Source organism: Aspergillus ruber (genome assembly GCF_000600275.1).
Source record: "Aspergillus ruber CBS 135680 unplaced genomic scaffold scaffold00015, whole genome shotgun sequence".
In the NCBI taxonomy this organism is placed as follows: domain Eukaryota; kingdom Fungi; phylum Ascomycota; class Eurotiomycetes; order Eurotiales; family Aspergillaceae; genus Aspergillus; species Aspergillus ruber.
The window spans coordinates 511,676-535,204 of NW_024467311.1; the positions used below are offsets into that span (position 1 = coordinate 511,676).

At 50.8% G+C, this 23,529-nt stretch overlaps 9 protein-coding genes across 9 annotated transcripts; 4 read left to right on the forward strand and 5 right to left on the reverse strand.

Moving 5' to 3' along the window:
* Positions 1–86: 86 nt before the first annotated feature.
* Positions 87–1,955, reverse strand: rfeF (putative transcription factor RfeF; the record flags this gene model as incomplete). Its single annotated transcript, XM_040784409.1, has 4 exons — positions 87–581; positions 632–699; positions 746–1,610; positions 1,668–1,955. 4 exons carry the CDS (start codon positions 1,953–1,955, stop codon positions 87–89), a joined length of 1,716 nt encoding a protein of 571 aa, XP_040638421.1.
* Positions 1,956–2,805: 850 nt separating this feature from the next.
* Positions 2,806–3,681, forward strand: EURHEDRAFT_378187 (alpha/beta hydrolase; the record flags this gene model as incomplete). Its single annotated transcript, XM_040779043.1, has 1 exon — positions 2,806–3,681. One exon carries the CDS (start codon positions 2,806–2,808, stop codon positions 3,679–3,681), a length of 876 nt encoding a protein of 291 aa, XP_040638422.1.
* EURHEDRAFT_413098 (signal recognition particle subunit SRP72) lies at positions 3,662–6,019 on the reverse strand. Its single transcript, XM_040782089.1, has 4 exons — positions 5,643–6,019; positions 5,317–5,590; positions 5,119–5,263; positions 3,662–5,069 (listed from the first exon to the last, which is right to left on the reverse strand). Exons 1-4 carry the CDS (start codon positions 5,961–5,963, stop codon positions 3,857–3,859), a joined length of 1,953 nt encoding a protein of 650 aa, XP_040638423.1. The 5' UTR covers positions 5,964–6,019; the 3' UTR covers positions 3,662–3,856.
* Positions 6,020–7,284: 1,265 nt separating this feature from the next.
* Positions 7,285–9,671, forward strand: EURHEDRAFT_413099 (glycosyltransferase family 31 protein). The gene has a single exon (XM_040782090.1). The coding sequence runs from the start codon at positions 7,750–7,752 to the stop codon at positions 9,199–9,201; it is 1,452 nt and encodes a 483-aa protein (XP_040638424.1). The 5' UTR covers positions 7,285–7,749; the 3' UTR covers positions 9,202–9,671.
* Positions 9,672–9,725: 54 nt separating this feature from the next.
* EURHEDRAFT_523773 (putative C6 transcription factor (AmyR)) lies at positions 9,726–11,807 on the reverse strand (the record flags this gene model as incomplete). Its single annotated transcript, XM_040786902.1, has 4 exons — positions 9,726–9,932; positions 9,994–10,320; positions 10,377–10,848; positions 10,885–11,807. The coding sequence occupies 4 exons, from the start codon at positions 11,805–11,807 to the stop codon at positions 9,927–9,929; spliced, it is 1,728 nt and encodes a 575-aa protein (XP_040638425.1). The 3' UTR covers positions 9,726–9,926.
* Positions 11,808–12,591: 784 nt separating this feature from the next.
* On the forward strand, positions 12,592–15,963 carry EURHEDRAFT_84548 (glycoside hydrolase family 31 protein). Its single transcript, XM_040787668.1, has 4 exons — positions 12,592–13,396; positions 13,452–13,859; positions 13,907–14,077; positions 14,130–15,963. The coding sequence occupies exons 1-4, from the start codon at positions 12,714–12,716 to the stop codon at positions 15,811–15,813; spliced, it is 2,946 nt and encodes a 981-aa protein (XP_040638426.1). The 5' UTR covers positions 12,592–12,713; the 3' UTR covers positions 15,814–15,963.
* On the reverse strand, positions 15,618–18,381 carry EURHEDRAFT_413102 (ATP-binding cassette family ATPase ARB1). Its single transcript, XM_040782091.1, has 2 exons — positions 17,440–18,381; positions 15,618–17,381 (listed from the first exon to the last, which is right to left on the reverse strand). Exons 1-2 carry the CDS (start codon positions 17,998–18,000, stop codon positions 16,113–16,115), a joined length of 1,830 nt encoding a protein of 609 aa, XP_040638427.1. The 5' UTR covers positions 18,001–18,381; the 3' UTR covers positions 15,618–16,112.
* Positions 18,382–18,499: 118 nt separating this feature from the next.
* Positions 18,500–19,436, reverse strand: EURHEDRAFT_457134 (HPP family protein; the record flags this gene model as incomplete). Its single annotated transcript, XM_040784407.1, has 2 exons — positions 18,500–19,084; positions 19,137–19,436. The coding sequence occupies 2 exons, from the start codon at positions 19,434–19,436 to the stop codon at positions 18,500–18,502; spliced, it is 885 nt and encodes a 294-aa protein (XP_040638428.1).
* A 2,288-nt stretch (positions 19,437–21,724) lies between these two features.
* EURHEDRAFT_515896 (tyrosinase family protein) lies at positions 21,725–23,091 on the forward strand (the record flags this gene model as incomplete). The annotated part of the gene is made up of 5 exons (XM_040786424.1): positions 21,725–21,918; positions 21,971–22,133; positions 22,183–22,448; positions 22,499–22,775; positions 22,834–23,091. 5 exons carry the CDS (start codon positions 21,725–21,727, stop codon positions 23,089–23,091), a joined length of 1,158 nt encoding a protein of 385 aa, XP_040638429.1.
* Positions 23,092–23,529: the final 438 nt, after the last annotated feature.

Consider the following 23,529-nt stretch of genomic DNA (forward strand, 5'->3'; position numbering starts at 1 on the left):
TGTACATTGTAATGACTAAGAATAAAACATGGCAAAAATACAGAAAGTCATCACTGCATAACAAGCGTCACGTCAAGCCCACGCGCCTAGTACCGTGGTGGGGCCGGCGGTTGTCCATACGGCCCTGGAGGATAACCAGGGGGGCCCGAAGGAGGTCGTCCATATCCACCATATGGCGACGGAGCATATCCACCCTGCGGAGGTCCAGAGCTCGGAGGGTATGGCGCTTGACCGTAAGGACTCGGGCTAGGACCACCCGGAGCTGCGCCGTACGGACTAGGGCTGGGAGCACCGTACGGGTTTTGAGGATAGCCGGGGCCGGGGCTAGGGCCAGCGGGCGACGGACTGTAGTATCCGGGGGCACCGTAGCTAGGTCCCTGGCTGTAGCCTCCGTATGGACCGGGAGGAGGGCCACCGGGGCCAGCACCAGGAGGTCCAGGGGGTCGAGAACCAAGAGGAGGACCGGAAGGAGGACCGGACATGGGAGGAGGGCCACCTGGGCCAGGGCCAGGGCGGCCAGAAGCCTTTTCGTCTTTGGTGTCATATGACGAGTCGATGGCACCGAGCATCAACTTGGCGCACTGCACGTAGTTAGCGTGACGTCATTTAAAAAAGGTTGGCGACAACGTACCCATAGCTCGCGCGTAAGGAACACGGGAGGGTTGGCGCGCGACATTTCATCCTGCTCAACTTCAAAGTCTGTGATAGTTAGCTTTGTCTCTAGAAAAGGAGCAAAGGAGCGTACTGGAAGTGCAATCGATGAGATTTCCAATGCTAGGATCCTCATCAAGAGCGGACAAAAAGTCACGAGCTCTAGTGTCGTTTCCAACCTGAGTGAACTGGAAAGAAACCGCACCGCGACCATAGCGTGTACGCGAAACCTCCTCAACCGCATAACGGATGCTGTTCGCTACAGTGTCGTGCGGTTCGCCAGCAGGCTGACCATCGGTGATAGTAATGACAAGCACCGGTTTGTCCAGACGGCCGGCGCGTGCGGGGCCAATAACCATGGGTTCGAGAACCTTGTTCCGCAGGCTGGATCCCAACGGAGTCAAACCCTGGAAACGGACGCGCGAGGTGAGCATGGCAACATCGTCTGCGTTGCGGATACCATCGCCAGCTTCCATGTTGTTCATGAAGCGCACGGAGATGCCATCCTGGTCGAAGGTGGAGGCGGCCGTGGCGACAATACTGATTATCTGCTTAAGCTGTTCCTTGCGCACACCCTTCTCTTCGAACTCGATAGAGCCACTGTCATCAACGTAGAGGATCACATCGAATAAGGACAGTTTCATGACATCAGTCGCAACCTCCATGGGAACAGCCCACTCATGAATCAAGCTACTGAGTTTGGTGGGCGCTTCAATGGCGAGGCGTTGGACGAGCTGGTCCAGTCGCTCGGGAGGATAGAAGCTCTGCAGATTCTTCTCTTGGATAGTATCGATCAACAGCTGACGGTAAGCAGCGACCTGCTGGGGAGTTGCCGGCGCGGGCGGGCCACCAGGCGCGGGCGCACCATATCCGCCAGGACCAGGCGGCGCACCACCAGGAGGACCAGGAGGACCACCGGGGTAGGGAGGACCGGAAGGACCGGAAGGACCGGGAGGATACTGTCCCTGAAAGACTGGTCAGCACATCTCCGATTGATAATCACACATCGCGCATACATAAAAAGGTTGCTGCGGATACGGGCTAGGTGGGGCGCCGTAAGGCTGGGGAGGTCTTCCAAAGCCCTGCGGCGGCAGCTGGCCATAAGGAGATTGGGGATGAGGAAAATAAGGGGGCTGCTGGGGAGATTGAGGGTGTGGGCTGTAGGGAGGCTGCGAATAGCCTTGAGGGGCAGGCGACGATGACGCAGGTTTGTTAGGGGGAACAGCGGGAGAAGAAGAAGGACCAGAACGAAGCTGAGGAGGAAAACCGCGGTAAGTCGGTTGTTGATAATTAGGATAGGACATGATGCGATCTCGCAAAGATAGTTGTACAGAAGATAGTGGATATGATAGTATGTAGTCGGTGTGATATGTTTTTCTTTGCGGCTGGCGGCGATGACGAAGAGGGGCAGAATACAAGGAAAAAACACGTGGGGAAAAGGGTTTGTCATTCAATGGAGAAATTAAGCGGCAAAAACAAGACTCACAGGAGCAGCTGAGGAACCTGGGTATGCCTGATAGGGCGAAGAATTCTAGAAAAAAAATAAAGCAATCAGTGAAGGTGTTCGAGGCAGGATTCATGTATATGTATATGCAGGCGAAGGTGTGGTGCTTGTATGTACCATCGGAGGGGCTCCAGCGCCGGATTGCGCCTGGCTAGCTGCGATTTTCGAGGCGAACTGGATGCCATATCAGTATTGTGCTGCGCTGGATGATAAGAGAGGAACAGCACTTACGCCCATGTTGACAGAGGGTGACAATGGAGGGGGGGGGAAATGAGGGGCAGAGAAAGAAAGAAGAGAGAATGTACTCCGGAGTAGCTGAAATGACGCTGGTGAGGCTATTTCCTGATCCGGAATAGTGCATGATTAGATGATTTGCTACACATTCCGAAGTATATCGAAGTCCTGAGGTGGATATTCGGTGGACCTAGATCTCATTCCAAATGTTATTGACCGCAAGACCAGCTGATGTTATGTTACCTAGTGCTAATAGTCTCATGTGGCTGAAAAAATTTGCAGCTGAACTTGGCCAAATCCCGATGTGTTCAAATATCTATCTATCACGCATATTATTCATATGTAGACAGCACCTATATCTACCAGCATTATTCCACCCTTTCTAAAAAGCCGTAGCAGAAAAAGTAACATCCAATATGCCAGAACAAGGCTCCTATCTCCCTGTCCCCGGCGCAGCCCTCTACTACAACCTCATTGGCACATCCGGTCCCCTCCTCGTCCTCGTCCCAGTCAGCAACGGCACAACCCTATTCTACGAATCTATCACCTCACATCTAGCGTCGCACTTCCGCATCCTCCTCTACGACCGTCGAGGATATCATCGCAGCCGCGCAGACAACCGTCCAAATAAAGATGAGCTGTATGCAACGCATGCTAGAGACGTTGCTGCGCTGATACAGCATGTTTCGTCGTCGACAACGGAATGCGATATTGAGCCTGCATTTGTGTTTACGTCCTCTGCGAGTTCGGGCGTTGCGACGGAACTTCTTCTGAACTATCCGCAGCTCGTCCATTCCATCATACTCCACGAACCAGCCTTCCTGCCTATAATTCCCGACCCCCTGAGATCGAAAATCGCCCAAATCGGAACCGACATCGCCTTGAAAGGGAGCAAAAAGGACCTCCGTGGCGCAAACGCTTTGATAAACACCCTCCTCTACAGAAACGCAGAACTACAATCCTTCAAAGACTGTCCCGTCTTCGCGCAGATCCCAGCCGTTTTCAAACCTGCTGATATGATCTACTACCTCACGAATGAGGTCCTCGCGACAAGGGACTATCTTCCTGATCTTGATAAGTTGAAAGCACAAGCTGCGAAGGGAAAGGTTAAGCTGGTACTTGGGAGGGAGGAGTCGGGGCCGTTGGCGAGGACACCTGCGAAGGCTCTGTCAAGGATTTTGGGAGTGAGGGTTGGGTTGGCGCCAGGGGGGCATGTTGGGTATGTAACGCATGCGAGGGAGTTTGCTGAGTGTTTGCAGAAGCAGTTGGTGGGTGACGAGGCGAAGTTGTGATTTTTTATTTTTTTTACACCCAGATAGAATGTATTAAGTGCGCATGAGTAGACATGACTCAGTTAGGTTAATGGGGCTAGACGAGCCATACAGAGCTCAGTTAATTGCCACCTGAATCTATATGTACATTACATAGCTACATCGCTGCAACTGTTTGATGCCCGTAAATGGTAGATCACCTCTTCCCCTTCTTCTTCTTCTTCGAGCTAGCACCCCCACCACCAGTCTGCACCTTGGGTTGCCCAGCCGGCGACTCCTCAACCCTCTCACTAACAACACCACCCTGCATCCTATCAGCTGCCCGCTGCTTATTCTTCCGTCCTTTAGGCCTATAGCTAGACCGATCCTTCAATGGCAGCCACCGCTCCGGATCAGCAGCTTTGTTTGCATCATACTCCTTGGGCAGACGGGACTGGCGCACACGTTTCTTGGCTGCCTTTTCTGTCTTGCCGTCGGAGGCGCGCTTCCTGGCGCCTGCCATGGCGATGGCTGCAGCAGTGGAGGATGAGGATGGCGTGATGCCGGATTGCTCGAGGGCGGCGGTGTCGATGTCGGAGATAAGGTCGTCGACAGAGGGGAGATTGTCAACTTGGGATTCAATCTTGGTGTAGTCGAGGGGTGCTTGGGATGCCACGTAGCCTGCGACGGCGAAGCGGTCTGTGCTGTCATTTTGATAAAGATCCTTGAACAGGTCTCCGGCCGTCTTGAGACCGGAGGGATCAGATGAATGGAGGAGGGATGTGCCTGCGGCGCGGAGCAGGGTGGTAGGGCGCTCTGCTGTGGCTCGGGCTTGCCAGTGAGCAGCAGCTTTGGCCAGTTCTATCCGGATAGGGATCCTGCGGCCTTCACGGCGGTACAGCGAGATCAAAATTCCAAGCAGACCAGGGGCATACCGCACGTCCTGGTCTTGCTCCGAGATAGACTCCTCAAGAAGCTGCAGGGACTTCTCCAGTGTGGTAATGGCTGAAGTGGTATTGCCTGCGTTCACATAATGCTGCACAGCCGTAAGAACCAGCCCGACGTCCTTGGGCCGGCGATCCAGCAAGGGGATGATTTGCTTCAAAGCCTTGGCATCTATTTGGCCACGCGCGTGGGCTGCTGCGCTGTATACCGACAAGAGGTTGGTGCGAGACTCAATCGAGGGGTAGGAGCTATGGGAAAGCGTCTTCGATGCGGATCGAATGATACCGTCATACTTCTGAGCTAACAGATCTGCCGAGTGGGAGTTGTTCATCAAGATGTTATTCTGGTAATCAAAGAGCTTGTCCGCATCGGTGGTATTGGGAATTTGATGGAGGGCTTTGTGGAGCAGAAAAGGGTTCTCGGGCGTCCCACGAGCGATGGTGATGTTGTTCTGGGCAATGCTCTTTGTGGACCGCTCAGCGATGCTGCCAGAGTCAGAAAAACAATCCCAGTATTGAATGAGCCATTACATACCCGTCGACGGAAATCTCCTCCAACATTGACTCTGCCTCCGCCGACTTTCCTTGTCTGATCAGGACATACAACTGCTGCACGGAAATAGGCAGCAGTTCCTCCGCCTTGTCCTCAGGAGTGAGATCTTCGGACGTGCGACATAACTCTGCGATGCTGGTCAATCAAAGTCAAATTAGGAATCTCAAGTAAGTAACCAACCTTTGGCGCGCTTCAACAGCATCTCACTCTGATCAAACTCTCCCTTGGCTATACTCAAACAGGCGGCGTTGTAGACAGTCTCAAAAGCCTCGAGGTCATCTCTCGATGGTCTACCGTGGCGAACCGCGTCGGGGTATCCCTTCCACTGCAATTGAGCATCCACGGCCCACGAGTTGATCCGCAAGTCGTTCTCTTCGTTGGCGAGGGCTTCTTTATCCTGGAGCAGGTCTTGGTAGAGGTCGGCGGCCCGACGGAAATTCTCTGCACGATAGCTCTGCTTCAATCAGCTCTAATTCTCCAATTTACCCTCCTTCTGGTGTACGCACCGCCTGAGCCTCCAGATGATTAGCACCTCGCCCCCCACCTAGCCGTGTGATGACATCGATAGCCTCCTCAACTTTCCCACCCTTATATAACGCATAAGCGTATTCCAACGGTGCCCTCTTCTTCAGTACATCCCCAGATTCCTCGAAAAGACGGAGTGATTCTTCGTACCGGTCGAGCTTCGACAGCGCAACGACCTTGACATGTTGGGCGTGGAGATCGGACTTGGATTTGGCCAGGACGTCGTTCGCAGAGGTGAGAACCTCGTCATGGTCGTCAATGGAGGCGCGCTGAAGCAGCGAGCTCAAGGCTTGCGCGACCATTTTGTGTTGAGTACGACGGTTGTTGTTGTTGTTGCTGTTGAGCGGAGCTGTCCGGGGAAATCGACTGCCAGCGTGTGCGGAACGGATTTTCCTGATTGGGAATTGCGCAAGTAGGCGCAGGGGCTGCCGTAATCACTTTGGCCAAAAGTATTCGGATATTTTCTGACAACAATGAACCAATGACTTTGAATTGAAACATCGTCGATCTCATTCTTCTAGGCATAGCAAATACGATTGTCACCACTAAACTTCTAACCATAACTATATTCCTTACCGCGTCAGCTTGTGTCCCAGAGCTATGCCAACTCACCCAGGTCAAGTACTGGGGTTTTCCTGACTATCGTTGTATCGAAATCCCAGCTGTTGCAAGTTCAAACTCCACCTTAGCCCCAGGCTGTGGGCCATGCATTATCTTACCGATTTGGTCCATACCAGGGGCAAAGTCATGTTCAGTAAATGGTTCCCGGGCCCCTCATGTTTGCGAGCACTGGTTGTCGGAAATGCTAGTATAGTAACATATCCGCGACGCGATTTGTGTCATTGGGCTGCGACATGCTTTGTCTAGAACCCTTCCGTTGTACCTACTACCAGTTATCGTGAAACTCTGGACCTTGTAGCTGTTCTTCGATGGTCAGTGTATGTGACGAACATGGCATGGTAAACTGACGAAAGGATTCATCGAGAAATGGTAAGGCTGAGAAAGCTAGTAAATGTCAAGTCATCAGAAGCAGACCATTTTGGGGTGAGTTGATTCCTGATTGATTCCGCTGCGAATTCACATAGGTGTCAGAGTGGTGGGAGAGAAACACGTCTTCATGATCCAGAGGGACTATACGGGCTGCTGCTAGACCACATCAGTCGTTATCCTCGAACTGCCTGTCATCTGAAACGAGACAACCTCGATCGCGATGTCTCACCAAGCTATGAAGATTATGTTCCGATTACCATACCTAAGGCTGATAATAACTACTCTGTGACCGACGGCTCGCAATGTGGAGCCCCACATATAGATGGTCGAGTAAAGTACTTTTCATCTGATTCCAGTATTGTAAATAGATGAGTGTATCTCAATCCTTCATCCATAGTGCAGGGGTGATGTACAGTTGACTCAGCACCTTAATTCTGCCACTGTCTGAACTATAAAAGGCAATAGACTCTCACCGCTCACGTGCGTAAAATACCACTCGTGTGTAAGGTACTGTAACTGCGCTATGACGTATGACTAATCTCTCCGAAAACGGATCAGCGGCCGCGTCATGGTGTCAGGTGACTTTTTGATGAGTGTGGAATACGACAAGATACCACAGTACAGCGGTAGTATACCAGGTACAGTAGGACCTGAACCGTCAAGTGCAACACTACAAATTGTTGTGTCTACAAGTGTTTCTCCAACAACCACCGGCTATTAGTTAATATCTTCCAACTGCCGATCTCTATTGGGTCCGTTGATCAGCGACTCATTCGCGCGCGCCTTTTCCCTGGTTGTGCTGCCGTCTTTTCCTCTTCAGTTTTGCTGACTTTTTTTCTTTTCCTTCTCCTCACCTTCTTCTCACCTTCTCACCTTCTCTTCCTTGTTTACTTTCCCACCCGTCACTGGTATCTGGTGGGTGACACTACCGCTACAGGTACTACTACTTAATCTATCTATCTCCGACTGTGGCAACTTCCTCCATCTTCCTCCGCCCGAAAACGTCGCCTCTCCCAGACACTCTCCCTTTCCGTCCACTCCGCAATGCGAATGATCTAATAACGACTTTCTTCAACTGAGATTTACTAATAGTACACCATGTTACTCAAGCCCGGGGAGAGGTCCTCTGTGGGCGGCTCCTGGGCAGGGAAACGGCTCATCCGTTTCGGTGTCGCATTTCTGCTCGTCGGCGCCTTCACTCTGTTCCTCTGGCCTCCGTTCCCTCCCAGCCACATCCAGGCTCAAACACCCTCCGCTAACATCTCCATCGCTTCTGGCATTCACTGCGAACTTGATCTGGGTGTGCTGGAACGCCTCAAGGTCAACAAACTCGGTAGCTACCTCCGCCGTGAGGTCAACGCCGTGACTCTGGCCGCGAACCAGGAGGTGCCCATGAAGCAGCGCCTCGATACCCCGTTGATGGATCGGAAAATGTTGGATCCTAATGAGCAGCTCACGCAAGAGCAGTCGCCGGCCGATTGCTCCATACCGCACCCACTCACTGTGCAAGTTCCTTTGCCTCCGAAGACCGCTGACGCCTCTCATATCGATTTTGGTGTGGCCACCAGGGCCGATCGCTTGAACGACTCTCTGGACCAGTTCGCTCACTGGGCTGGTTACACTCGCACCCGGATTTTTGCTCTCGTTGAGCCCGACAAACGCGTTCCCGAAGTCCAGGCCAAGGCAGATAGTCTGGGTATCAACCTGTACATCACCGAATCCGACGAAGAGTACCAGAGTCGGTATTTCTCCTTGGTCCGCCACCTTGCAAGCCATGTGCGCGACCAAACTCGCTGGTCCGTCGTGATTGATGACGACACTTTCTTCATGTCCATGTCATCGTTGGTGCAAGCACTCGAGAAACACGACCACACGCAAATGGTCTATCTTGGAGGAATTTCGGAAAGCGTCCCCCAGATCGGGGCATTCGGTATCATGGCATTCGGGGGTGCCGGTGTTTTCCTCTCGCGCCCGCTGGCGGTCGAGCTGAGCAAACCCGAGATTTTCGAGGAATGCCAGAATATGGAGTTTACCGGCGACCGTCGCATTTCTCTGTGCATCTATCAGTATACACCTGCGAAATTGACCATTGACCACCGCCTACGCCAACTCGACATGATGGGCGATGTTACCGGGTTCTTCGAGACGGGACGGGAACCCCCTCTGTCGGTTCACCACTGGAAGTCATGGTTCCACGCGGACATGCCCAAGGTGGCTTCCATTTCCGAGCTCTGCGGAGACACCTGCTTGCTGCGACAGTGGTGGTTTGCCGATGGGTGGCTTCTGACGAACGGTTTCTCGGCGGTGAAATACAGTACTGACGTGGATCCTTTCGATAAGACCATGGAGTTGACCTGGGAGAGTCACAACGGTGCCGTGCACGAATCTTACCTGCACGAACTTGGGCCGCTGCGACCAAAGGACTGGAACAAGATCAGCTACCTGTTGGAAGATGCCGTGGTGGAAGAGGACCAGGTCCGGCAGTTTTACATCCATCGCGGTGGAAAAGATGGTGATGAGATTTTAGAATTAGTATGGCGGAATGCATAGACAGCGTTTCTTTTGCTTTGCTTTTTTTTTTCTTCTTTTCAATACCTTATGTTTTGCTACGCCACTTTACTTAACGGATACCTTCAACATTATTTTTCCTTCTCTTTCCCTTTTGCCTTACAAGAAAAGATATTCAAAAAACAAACAAAAAAAAAAAAAAAACCAAAAAACAAAACACCGACTGACTCAAGAGGAGTCAAACGGATCCGGTGATTACGAAGTATCAGCACTCTACGTCTTACACTTTTGGAATGGAATACGACCACAGCATATGTACAGTTGATTGAGCATTGGGCTTGCTTGCCCGACATATTATAGCTACACGACAAATTGAGATAATAGATTTTTATTCAGTTATTTTAGCTTCAGGTGTCCGTGGTTGGGTGTTGGTGTACCTTGTTCCTGTGCCTGGTGGTGATTTCATCGTCAGTGTTATTACGACGCTAGTACTACGTTGATGGACATGAGATGCAACCCAGCCAATATACATTGGACTACTAATTTTCCTCAGGCTGGCTTATGGATACTGGTTCATGTGGTGGTGGTGGTGGTGGTAGCCTATACTACTATATAGTAGGCTGAAGTATGTTGAATGATGTCGTCATTCAAGGTCATCCAATACTTTTCTTTCCACGAACCATTGCTGCGAAAGAGGAAATCTACAATGATTTCAACAAAAACGGTACGTATACATACATCTATATTCCCATAATGTCATGAAATCATCAATCCTGCCTCACCATCTTTTAGCTCTTCACCTCTACTCCCAATCTTAGCACTAGACTCACTAACCACCCAATCCCTCTTATCATCCGCCCATACCGGTGTCTCAGCACCAACAGTAGCTGTGTTGGCAACTGGGGCAGGCGCAAGATCCGGCAAAAAATTTCCAACAGTAATAGAACAATCAACTCCTAATACGGATTTGGACTGTTCTAGTAATTTCGGGAAGAGATACGACTGCGAACCCCTGATGCGCGATAATGTATTCAGAATGCCCCAGAGTAGCTCGCGGCTGTCCGTGTTTGAAATGGGGGTTTTGGATGATTGGGAAACGGGGGTTGTGGTTGTGGTTGTGAGGTTTGTCAGGGCCATGCCTAGGTCGAAGAGTTTTTGTTCCTGTGCTACCCATTAGCACTACTAGTGTCAGAAGTATGGGCGAGACAGAAAGGTACCATTCCGATCCCGTGTGCGTCAACGGCACCCTGCGATGCTGCTCCGATGACGCCCATCACAGCTTTTCCAACAACAATGGGGAGGTAGAAGGGAAGCATTGCCCTGCCATCGCTTTTGCCAGCATCCGGACCATATCTGGAAAGCTTCCACATCATAGCCTGTAGCCACTGCTGCGTGATGAGAATATCCACCTGCTGGATCTCGAGCACACCCTGTAGCGAAGCGATAGGTGCATTACAGAGACTAGATTGGATCGATGAAGCTGGTGTTGGGAGTTGGTCCTCGTCACTGCCTCCAGCAGATAACCAGTCATAAAGACTGACGGTGAGTTTTTCAAACAGATTGATGAGGTTTATGAAGCCATATGCTAAGATTGGATCGTCGGCGCCGAGGACCTGTGGTTTTTGGATCGAGTTGCGCAGCATGACAGGTCTCGATTGTTGGAGGGCATATCCTCTTCTCCATTTAGCACTATGCAGCCGGGTAGCTTTTGAAAAGGTGGCCTACCGTTCGGTAACAAAGAGTAGCCAGAAGACTCGTCGTTTTTCCTCTGCATCTTCGATGTTTAGACTCGAGTATGTTGATTCACGGTGTAGGCCTAGGGTGAAGACCATAGAAGTCGCTTGGCAGAGGTAAAACCAGGCTTGATTTTGTTTATTCAGATTACCGTATGATGCGAACAGGAATAGCGATGTCAAGAGACTCTCCACGTTCATATCTTCGACTACATCGCATTCATTTCGTGCACGCACTGCCTCCGCGAGTAATTCTTCCCCGGACATCAATCTCCTTCCATCAACTGCGGTAGCATCCGACGCTGGTCCTCCGTCCAAATTCAATTGTATATGCGTCGCCGCACACAGCGCTGCCAAAAACGCATACCGCTCCGCCGACACTCGCTCTGGATGATGGCTATCACGCTGTAACTCCTCGCGACGCACGACCGGCATAATTGGAAATAAATATTTGAGGAAGACATTGACGTGCGCGAGGAGAATAGGCGACGTTAATCGTCGCGCATACGGCCGGATATTGCTGGAGTAGTCCGAATCGGTCGAGGAGTCGGGTGGGGAGGGGACGATCTGGAGGGGTTGAAACTGAAATTGATGTTGATACTGGAAGAATGACGATGGTGCTGATAGGGACGCTGGTGCATCTTGTGGTGCATAATCGTTGTACGCGCCGTGTGCGGTCCTCGTATCTTCAGGAACTGGTGCCGGAGGTGGTGGTAGTGATAGGGGATGACTTGGCGCAAGAGGATACAGCGTGCGAAACTTGGGGCCTTTGCGACGCAGAGTATCACTGTATGAGCAGTTCAAAAGCAAACGGTTGCATTTATCACACGGCAGGTCGCGGGAGCATTTGATCTTTCGGCGGCGACAATTGTCGCAAGCCTGTTTGGAGGCATTTTTCGGCTGAGTCGAGTCCATGATGCTATTCTGGAATAGAGAGCGATGAAAATAACAATAGAAGATGTAAACAAACAAAAGCCATTATTCTGGCACAAACCGAGTCAACGGTTGAAGAAGAGAGAAGAATGAGAAATAATCTGGGGAAAGCGGGGAACGGTATGATTCCTCGTATTATGCGGGATGAGGTCTTAAACGGAGCTCGGGAAGCCGACAGGGGATGAAGGACATTTTGCCCAAGCGATGCTATGGGCTGTTAAGACTAGGATCAGACCAAGATGCCACCATGACAAAACTGCCGAGGGTTTCCTGTTTGGGTTAAAAATGAAGCTTCGGGCATTTACCGGATATGCGGCCAATCGGAGGCTGAGGGCGGCTCGCACTCTCCCACATCTCGCTTGATTTCTCCGAGTTTACACCTACTCTTTTGCTACAGGACAGTGCTCGGGGTCCTGCAGGAAAGAGCATGGTCAAAAGAATAACCGCCTGAAGAATGAATACTTGCAGGTCAGGCGATTCTGAAGAAGGCATACTCTACGGGTCTGACTCGGCTTGGATGATATCTCAACACAGATCTTACCGTTGCCCCAGTTTCCCCGGGATCAAAGCTCTGCTCCATGCTCAGGACCCTGCATTCTTGGTTTCTCCGCAGAACCAATCTCGAGTGCGGGATGGCGGGTAATACCGAATTCCAATACTGGCTCCGAAGTACCCTGATGTGCCCGTATACAGAATGTTCTATACGCCGGTGAACAGAGAATACGGACGGTAGCCCTCGGTCATTCAACGGAGATGTGGCATCTGCACCATCGAAACCTTGTCAAAAACAACGCATGCTTAGGGTATGAGACCGGCAGATATAAATATCACACACACGGCACGTAGAAGTTGCTTCGGTCATCCCTCTCATCTCTTTGGTTCAGCACTATGGTCAATGTTGCGGGCCTTCTCGCCAGCTCTTGGCTCCTATCTGGGGCTTATGCAGCAAGCTCCTCTACGAGTGCATCTTACTCTCAGTTTACTATCCCTACCGCCGCAGACGTCGGCGCGAATCTGATTGCCAACATCGACGACCACGAAGCTGTCAACGCTCAATCAGTCTGTCCTGGCTACAGGGCTTCCAATGTACATCAATCATCCAAGGGCTTCACGGCTACTCTGCGGTTGGCAGGAAAACCGTGCAATGCCTATGGGATTGATGTGGACTCATTGGACCTCTTGGTAGAGTACCAGGCTAAGGACCGGTTGAATGTCTACATCGTGCCCAGCCATGTTGATTCGTCGAATGCCTCGTGGTATTTCCTCAATGAGGACGTTGTTCCCCGACCTAAGGCCTCTCCCAGTGCGTCTGCTGCGCATGGTGATTTGGCCTTAGAGTGGTCCAACGAGCCATCCTTCAACTTCAAAGTTACCCGGAAGGCGACCGGTGATGTGCTTTTCAACACACAAGGCTCGGTTCTGGTGTATGAGAACCAGTTTATCGAATTTGTGACTTCTCTGCCAGAGGACTACAATATCTACGGTCTTGGGGAGCATTTCCAACAACTCCGGATTTTGCATAATGCCACTCTGACTGCGTATGGGTCTGATAATGGTAACCCGATTGACTCGTGTGTCTCCTCACCTCTCCCTCTCTCCCGGTAGCAGGCAATTGACCATCTTCAGGAACCTCTACGGCAGTCACCCCTTTTATCTGGACACCCGATATTTCGAGAAGAGCAAGAACGGCTCCCTCGCTCCCGTCAAGGCTTCCGAAGCCGACCCCAAGAAGGAATATGATTCCTTCTCGCACGGCGTGTTCCTGCGAAATGCCCACGGTCTGGAAACAGTTACGCAGCCACAAAACTTGACTTGGCGAACACTGGGCGGAAGTATCGACCTGACCTTCTACTCCGGTCCTAGCCAGGTTGAGGTCACCAAGAACTACCAGGTCAGCACCGTTGGACTGCCTGCCATGCAGCAGTACAATACACTGGGTTACCATCAGTGTCGCTGGGGATATACCGGCTGGACTGATCTGGAGAATGTGATTGCGGATTTCGAGAAATTTGAGATTCCTGTGGAATATATTTGGTATGCACGCGTTACCTGACATGGTGTTTTCGAGCTAACATTGTCAGGGTTGATATCGATTACATGCACGGATACCGTGACTTCGACAACGAAAAGACCAACTGGTCCTACGAAGAAGGCGAGAAGTTCCTCGACAAGTTACACGCCGGTGGCCGTCGCTTCGTCCCTCTCGTCGATTCTGCTCTCTACATCCCCAACCCCGACAATACATCTGATGCGTAAGTTCCCCATCATCTATCCTAAACGACATCAACCTAACAAGAACAACAGCTACCCAACCTACGACCGTGGCGCAGCAGATGACCTCTTCCTCAAAAACCCCGACGGCAGCCTTTATATCGGCTCCGTCTGGCCCGGCTACACCGTCTTCCCTGACTGGCACCACCCCAAAGCCGGCAACTTCTGGGCCAACGAGCTATCCCTCTGGCACGAAAAGGTCGCCTACGACGGCATGTGGATCGATATGGGCGAATTCTCATCCTTTTGCGTTGGAAGCTGCGGAACGGACAATCTGCACCTCAACCCTGCGCACCCGCCGTTCGCTCTTCCCGGTGAACCGGGTAACGTGGACTATAACTACCCCGAGGGCTTCAGCAAGAGTAACGCCAGCGAAGCGGCCTCTGCATCGTCAGCTGCTGCTTCGCAATCTGCCGCAGGCTCAACAGCCACCACCTCCTCGTCAACGACCCAATCCTACCTCCGCAGCACACCCACCCCAGACCGCAACATCAACCACCCTCCCTACGTGCTCAACAACGTCCAACCAGGTCATGACCTCGCCGTCCATGCCATCTCCCCCAACGCAACACACATCGATAACATCCTCGAATACGACGTCCACAACCTCAACGGCCACCAAATCCTTAACGCAACATACTCCGGCCTGCTCCAGGTCTTCCCCCAGAAACGCCCCTTCATCCTCGGCCGCGCGACGTTCGCAGGATCAGGCAAATATGCAGCGCACTGGGGCGGAGACAATAATTCCAAATGGGCGGATATGTTCTTCTCCATTTCCCAGGCGCTTTCGTTCTCGTTGTTCGGTATACCCATGTTCGGCGTGGACACGTGCGGATTTTCCGGGAACACGGACGAAGAACTATGCAACAGATGGATGCAAATGTCCGCGTTCTTCCCGTTCTATAGAAACCACAACGTCATCAAGTCTCTCCCCCAGGAACCGTACCGCTGGGAATCCGTCACCGCCGCGACTAAGAAAGCAATGTCTATCCGCTACTCCATTCTACCCTACATGTACACGCTCTTCCACTCCGCACATACAACAGGCTCCACAGTGCTCCGGGCACTGGCTTGGGAATTTCCAACAGAACCGCACCTCGCCTCCGTCGATACGCAGTTCCTGCTCGGTCCAGATGTCATGGTCATTCCCGTTCTCGAACCGGGCGTTGATAGCGTCAAGGGTGTTTTTCCTGGTCTTGCGGTTGGGCAAGTCTGGTATGACTGGTACTCGCAGACACCCGTGAACGCGGAAGCAGGAGTCAATACGACCATTCCTGCGCCCTTAGGCCATATACCTGTATATATCCGTGGGGGTAGTATCTTGCCTATGCAGGAACCTGCGTTGACGACGCGAGATGCGAGGAAGACGGATTGGAGTCTGATTGTTGCTACTAGTCGTAATGGGACTGCTAAGGGAGAACTGTATCTTGATGATGGGGAGAGTTTAATTCCCAATGCTACGAAGCTCGTTGACTTCAGAGCGACTTCCAACGGTTTACGTGCTGCTGTGCGCGGTTCGTGGGAGGAGAAGAATCCGCTGGCGAATGTCACTGTTCTTGGTGTGAAGGAGCCGAAGGACGTTGTGTTTAATGGGAAGGTGGTTGATGAGGAAGCGATTAAGTATAATGCTACCTCGAAGGTACTTAGCATTACTGGACTACAACAGTTGACAGAAGAAGGCGCTTTTGAGAGGAGTTGGGTTCTCAAGTGGGCTTAACTCGATTATGAATGTTTAGTCTCGATGTACACCTGATATGAAATGAATACGTGTTCGAATGTAGTATCATCGCATTGAAGTCTATATGAAAGCACCAACAAACGTCCGAAACCCCGGGGCTCAGCTCTACTAATGGGGCCCATCTAGACATGTATAAGAAAAGAAAAACACGCAGCCAACCACTGATATCAATATGATGTGACCCTGCGAGATAATCCAGAAAACTTTTGCCTTAATTTATTTCCATGGTCATCTCAAACATCCAATCATTACATGCAAGAAACATAAACAAAACCACTCTAGACAGCGCCGGCCTGAAGCATCTTCTTACGGAGGTGGTCCTTGTACTGTCCAATGGATCCGTCCCATCGGGTAACGGTCTGGTTTTCGCAGACCATGATGTCCTTGGCAATCTTGTCAAGCAGACGGAAGTCGTGAGACACGACAACAACACCACCGCTGAAGGCATTGATGGCATCGGCCAAACTGTCAATGGTGGGGATATCAAGACCGTTTGTAGGCTCGTCCAGCAGAATCATGTTGGGCGACTCAATGGCAAGCAGAGCGAACACAATACGGCTCTTCTGACCCTCCGACAGAGTACCCATGAGGGCCATCTGCGACTCACCGGAGAGACCGTAGCGGCCCAGCTGCTGACGCCAGTACTGGTAGTCCTGGCTCTTCTCGGGGAATCTGTCACGGACGAACTCGAGGGCGGACTTGGTCAAGTCGAGCTGCTCAGCGGAGTGCTGGGAGTACATGCCCAGCTTCAAGTGGGTGTGGCGGGAAACACGACCACCGATGGGGCTCAGCTTGCCGGTCATCAGACGGAGGAGAGTCGACTTGCCAACACCGTTGGGACCGACAAGGGCAGTACGCGAGTCCATGTCCACACCAAAGTCGAGGTTGCGGTAGAGGGTTTCGTCCCACTTGCCAGAGTAGGAGAAGCTAACATCGTCAAACGACAAAACAGGGGGAGGGAGCTTCTCGACATCTGCGAAACGGAACGAGAAGGTACGGTCGGGGATAACGGGCTGGATGAAACCATCGGCTTCCATCTTGTCCAGAATCTTCTGGCGCGACTTGGCCTGACGGACCAAGTTGGCATATGTACCAGCCGAAGCAATGAACTTCTTGATGTGAGCAATTTCTTCCTGCTGCTTGGCGTAGGCCTTCATCTGGTTGGTCTCCTGTTCGGAGCGGGTCTTGTGGTACGAGTCGTAGTTACCACCATAGTAGAGGAGCTGCTTCATACGCATATCAAGCATGTTGGTGCAGACACCGTTCAGGAAGTCCATAGAGTGAGAGACGAGAACCAGGGTACGGTCCCATTTCTTCATGTATTCTTCCAACCACACACAGGCTTCAAGATCCAAATGAGCGGTGGGGTCGTCCAGAAGCAGCAGCGAGGGCTTGACGAAGAGGGCCTTTCCAAGGGCCACACGCATACGCCAACCACCAGACATGTCCTTGGTCTTCTTGTTGATAGTGGACTTGTTGAAACCAAGACCTGTGAGAATCAGGGAGGCACGGGTGTGGAAGGTGGACGGGTCCATTTTGTCGATTTCCTGTGAACAATTAGCATGTTTATTTCTAGTCGACAGGAAACCAGGAGTGGTAACATACGTCATACAGGTCCATGAGAACGGGGCTGTCAGGACCGTGAGACTCAAGGAGTTCTTCGGCCTTCTGCTCCATTCTCGCCATCTGCTCCTCTGCCTGTGTAACAACCCACTCCAGAGCACCGAGTTCGGTAGGGGGAGCACCCTCGTTCAGAAGATAGACATCGATGTGCTCAGGGATGGGGAATTCCCGTGAGGCAATAGCCTTGAGCAGAGTGGACTTTCCGCAACCGTTCTCACCCAAGAGACCGTAGCGACGACCGTAATTCAGTTCGAGAGTCGAGTCGTTGAAGAGGACCTTTCCATGGAACACCAAAGAGGCGGAAGTGATCTTAACGTCGCGGGAGGATTCCTGCGAGGCGAGGACACCAGTAGTGACACGGTCCGAGAGACCGTGCTTGTCCATCTGAGATGTGAGCTTCTCAACATCCTTCATCTTCTCGCCGGTGGTGGCGGGTTGCTCGTCGGCGACGTCAGCGTCGAGGGTCTCGCCCTTCTTGGTGGACTTGCTCTTCTTCTCATCACCACGCTTGGCGAGACGGGCAGCCTTGGAAGCAGAGACCATATTGGGCGGAATATGAGGGTGTATTAGGGGAAGGGGTGTGTAGACTAAATCGGTAGGAAGGAGAAGGAGGGAAAAGTCTTAAGGCGGGGCCAGAGGGGGCGACCAAGAAAAGGCTTTTAATCCGGTGGGGGAGTGGTGGAAGCCCTTATCGATAACTAGAGATGGCTGGAATAGTAAGCGCCACAGAAAAAGCACTTCTTTCTTTCCACTAGATATAGGAAAGAGACACAAGAAATAGTTAAGAGATGAGAAGGTGATGAGAAGATGAGAAGATGAGAAGATGAGAAGAGAATTCAAGTGTCTTTGAGAGATCCGAGATGAAAATCCTTCAGTGGGCATATACTGCCTGTTCATTGGTCCAGGTCAATCACCGCCTTCGACGTGGCGGCCTTTCCTTATTGGGCACCCAAGTCACGTGCGTCCATAGAAGATAAGCCATTTAGTAAACAGAGTGAGAGATAAGACAAGAGGTTTGTATATAAGATTGCTATCCCCCCGGCTATCGCAATCGGTGACTGATGGTCTCCAGGACCTCTCGTTCCTCCGCCGTGATCCAGATGTTGTCAGGCATGATCACCTCGTCCCGTCGAATCACTATCTGTATAGGTTGCTCTGATAAGCTCTCTCTCGCGCTACTCGAGCCAGAGATGACCCCGGGTTCTTCCTTCTTGGCCTTCTCAACGTCCTCTTCTCGTTTGCGCGACAATGCCAGAGGAGTCCACCAGTACGCAGGATACCGTCGTTGAATGTTATTGATCACACACGCTACAGCCACCATGAGTGTCGATTCCAAGATCACCACGGGTATCAACCACCAGCCCATGCCAGTACCTTCAGTAACTGCCAGTACCGCTGTAGCACCGGCCGGAGGATGTGATGTATTGGTGAGTATCATGACGGCCGTTACTATAGCACAGGCGAGGGGTGCACTGAGTTCCGGCAATGCTGCTGCGTGAGGATTCAATGCGAATAACTTGGCGATTCCGACACCAATGACAGAGGCGATGACCTGACTAAGAATCGCGTTGCGAGGCTGAGCAAAGGGCGAATCGATCAAGGCGAATTGCAATACTGCCGCGGCTCCCTTCCTAGTGTCAGCCAGTCACTAAATGGCAGACCTTGGCGATTGAACATACCATACTGGCAATAATAAGCGGTGCATTGTGATGTTCAAAAGATGGCACTCTCATAGACACCGACATGGTCACGGACACTCCACAAAACACCCCGATCAATGCCCAGAATGCGATGACCAGGTTACCGATAGCCCGCGGTGGCTGATCACCTCGATATCCAAAGAAATGCGAGATGGGACGGGGGACCCATCGCCAAGGAGGCCCAGGAATGAACCGATTGAGATAATTGTCGATATCAAAATGCCAACGTGACCATTCTACCCGGGACTTAGAGGGAGAATGCGAATGCAGCTCAGACATCTTGTTACTGGATCTGCCAGCTGCTAACACTGTCGACTTATCTGGCCACTGTTGTTTTGGACACTTACAGCGGACTCCGTACACAGAACGTCCAGCATCATCATCTCACCAAGAGACCGGAAGAACCAACATTTCTTCACCCCCCAAAGCCGGCTCTCCTTGCTCTTTTTTCTCCAACTCCTCCGCAGCTGAGTATCTCCGCGGACTATTGCTTATTCAGGTCCGAATAGCCGTGTTTCTCTTTTGGGATTTCCCTTGAGCCGGTTAAGTAACAAAAACTCCCAATCAGGCTTAGCGTGTGATGATGAGATCATCGCCGCGTCCATCGTCAGTTGCCTACTTAGGATGCACAATGCACCAATTACAATGCTCTTATTGCATTCAGCCCTACAGGGCTAGAGCAACTATATTATCCGATACTAGAGCTCTGTTTTAGAAGACGTGGGTCGCTATTGTTTTGTTGTTTTCTGTGCACAGCCTATTCACCGCCTCGCGATATTGCCGTAGTTCCATCATCTCCTTAGACTGCATACAGGAACGGCCAGGAACGGCCAGTTGAAACCCAGCGGATAATACCACATGGTGACGAGAAACTTCACCATATATATCTGGGAAAACTGACGCTATATTCAACGTCCACACTACTCTACATGGTAGTAGCGAAAGGAGAATAAGGAAGTGCTAGAGATATGAAAGGTGATGTGATGATACTGGTAGACCCCGTCTGATTAGGCAAAGGATGCAGCCAGGAGTTGTATACTCCGATTGAACCACGATTATGTCTACTCAGCCTCAGTCAGCCCACGATATATGTACTCTGCATGCAAGTTGGTTACACATTCTCCTGAGTAGCTTCAAGGTACGCCAGCAGTCATGGATACAGTGAACTCCCTCTTGGGTGTCCACAGCTCATGCCTTCATGCATACAGAGCAGTCTCAACTGCCATGGTGGTGGGCGCCTATTCGTGACCTGGGGTATACAAATGCATTTAGAGCTCACTCGATCTGAGGTCTGGGGCCATACTCTAGGCTTCCTTGGCAAGAAGACCAGGAAGGAAAGATCAAATAACAAAGATTCCCGCGTTTTGGTACTGGATCACTTCATGTCGAGGCTGCTCGCAAAATTATGTATGATATTCTGGCGACGAACGTGTCTACGAACAGTGAAATAGACGAGTCTGATGGCATTCATCGCGGCGAGGATTCTAAATGTCGCCTTGAGAACAATTTTTTAAAAGGCTGTAAGGCAGCCTGATAAGATGCGGATTTGAGCGGGAAAATGTGCGTAGTTGCTGGCGGACCGCGCAACAATGGATTCATGAGATTCATGTTGCAGTCTCTAGGGTCATTAGTCGTCAATCTGGGGTAGGCGAGTTTCAAATCATATACTCGAAATCGGAACAAAAACAAACCGTATGCATCCAAGTCACTAGATATCAGGATTCCCAATCATCATGGATAACTATATATAGTAGAGTGTGAGTCGATGTTGTCTCTGCGTCAATAATTTGCCTTAATATATCCACTTCGAAGATCCGTGCAGTACATCATTTGCAACAATTTTGCAAAGGTTATATTATGATAATGCGGCGGGTATTGAAAATGGCCCTCACAAGCACCACAGGAAAGATGGGGGCGCCTCAAATCCAAATCGTATCCATGCACATTTAGAACATAAACCAGTTTGGTATTAGGGACATCAAATTCATGTCAACAATAAGTTCCTGAACATCCTAAAAACGTTCGATCACTTTCCTTCCACTGACCATATGCCAGCAAATATTTCGTATCGAAGGCCTAGATACGAAAATAAGATTTTCTAGCTATCTATAGCTATCTACGCACATAAACACATCGTCAATTTCGTATTATAAGCCAAACACCGCACCAATAGCAATGGCTGTTTTCCAATGAGCCCTACGGGGCTCCATGTAGGCTCCAATCATCTATTACTACGTACCTTAGGGCCCATACGACAAACCTCGTATACTCACCACGCCTATTATCATCCACACCACCGATCCATCGGCCGAATCCACCCATTCAACTTTATCTACTCTATACGAGGCGATCCGTCTATTAAAAAAAAAAAAAAAAAAAAAAAAAAAAAAAAAAAAAAAAAAAATAAGCCGTGTACCCAACGTGGTATCTGTCAGATCGGCCATACGCGTTGTCATACAGCCCGGTAGTATAGCCCGGTTGTACATTATAAACTGGACCGAGTTCCGAGTCTTTCCTTTTGTTTTTCTTTTTCACACTTTTTGCAACATACGCGACGATCACCGATGATGCGGCTTTATATCACTTGTGTGATCATTGCCATTCTGGCTACATTGGTTGCTACAAGCCCTACACCACGCGTCTCGGATGAGGTCGACGCCCTAGCCAACGATGCCCTGGCCAACCTGATTACCTATGAACGGTCACATAGAGTCTCGAACAAAAAATGTACTCTTCAGAATGCCGCTGTCCGGCGAGAGTGGTAAGTCGCTGCGTTATTTGACATCAGCTTCCAGCCACTAACTCGTGAACAGGGGCTCCCTGGGTTTGATTGAGAGGAAAAAGTACACTGATGCAATGCTATGCCTGATGTCCAAACCACCAAAACTTGCATCCAAAGACGCACCAGGTATCCGCAACCGATTCGACGATTTTGTATCTGTTCACATAAGGCAGACTCCAACTATCCACGCTACAGTACGTGCACACCCTATACATTCCCATAAATACAGCACTAACTAAACAGGGCAACTTCTTAACCTGGCATCGCTACTACACATGGGCGTTTGAACAAGCTCTCCGCAACGAATGCGGCTACGATGGCCACCAGCCCTACTGGGGATGGAATAAATACGCGCACGATCCCATTAACTCGCCTCTCTTCGACGGCTCTGACTATAGTTTGTCGGGGAATGGGGAGTATGCTCCGCATAATGCAACCCCTGTGGCGCCCACCACCAACGTTCCACCGGGTCGGGGTGGGGGATGTGTGACTACCGGGCCGTTCAAGAAGTATGACCCTGTACACTATACTTTACAAACGCGAATGCTGATTGACGTAGTATGTCGGTAAACCTCGGTCCAGTCGGTCAAACACTGAAAATTCCCGACCTCAAGCCCCAATCTGGGAATGGACTCGACTATAATCCCCGCTGTCTCCGACGGGATATCTCATCTTATGTCTCCATGAGATGGACCAAAACCAGCGACGTCACTGGCCTGATTAGAAACTACACAGATATTGGCTCCTTCCAAGACACAATGCAGGGCAACCTCACATCAGGCGATATTGGTGTCCATGGTGGAGGCCATTACACCATTGGCGGCGATCCGGGTGGTGCACGTCTACTCTAGAATACCCATGTACATATACCCGAAGCTAACAAATTTATAACAGGACTTCTACGTCTCCCCCTCCGAACCAGCATTCTACGTCCATCACGCCATGATTGATCGCGTCTTCTGGATTTGGCAAAATCGCGATCCGGAAACAAGACGGTATGCTGTTTCTGGGACTCTCACAATGTTTAACGATCCTCCCTCGAGGAATACTACATTGGATGATATTGTTGATTTGGGAGGACTGGTTGAACCGTATAGGTTGGGGGATTTGTTGGATACGACTGGTGGCCCGTTTTGTTATATTTATGCTTGATCGGGGATATGCATATTTTGGACTTCCTAGGTGGATTTAGTTATTATTATCATTATTTTTTAGCGCGTTCGGACTTAAGAGCTACAGTTTTATAATGGTTAATCTAAGTTAATATGTAAACCCACGGTCCATCCGTTGAAATTTCCCAAAGAGCTTAATGGAGCCTGCATACCGTGGACAAGTCTCGGCGATAAGCCCTCTGCCCATAATATCGCTCGGCATCTTATCAATCAGTCCTCTTTTCTTCTGCCCCGATCCAATGAAAATTGTTTTCCAATTCGACTTTTTCTTTAGTGTATAAAAACAGGAGAATAGCGCTTGGTCATTAACCAGTCGTAGCAATAACACCGACCACACTCCGCTCGGTGGCCACGCATATTTGACAGGGTACCGATCTTATCTGATCAGGATCTTTTGGGCCACGCCACCGCTCCGATC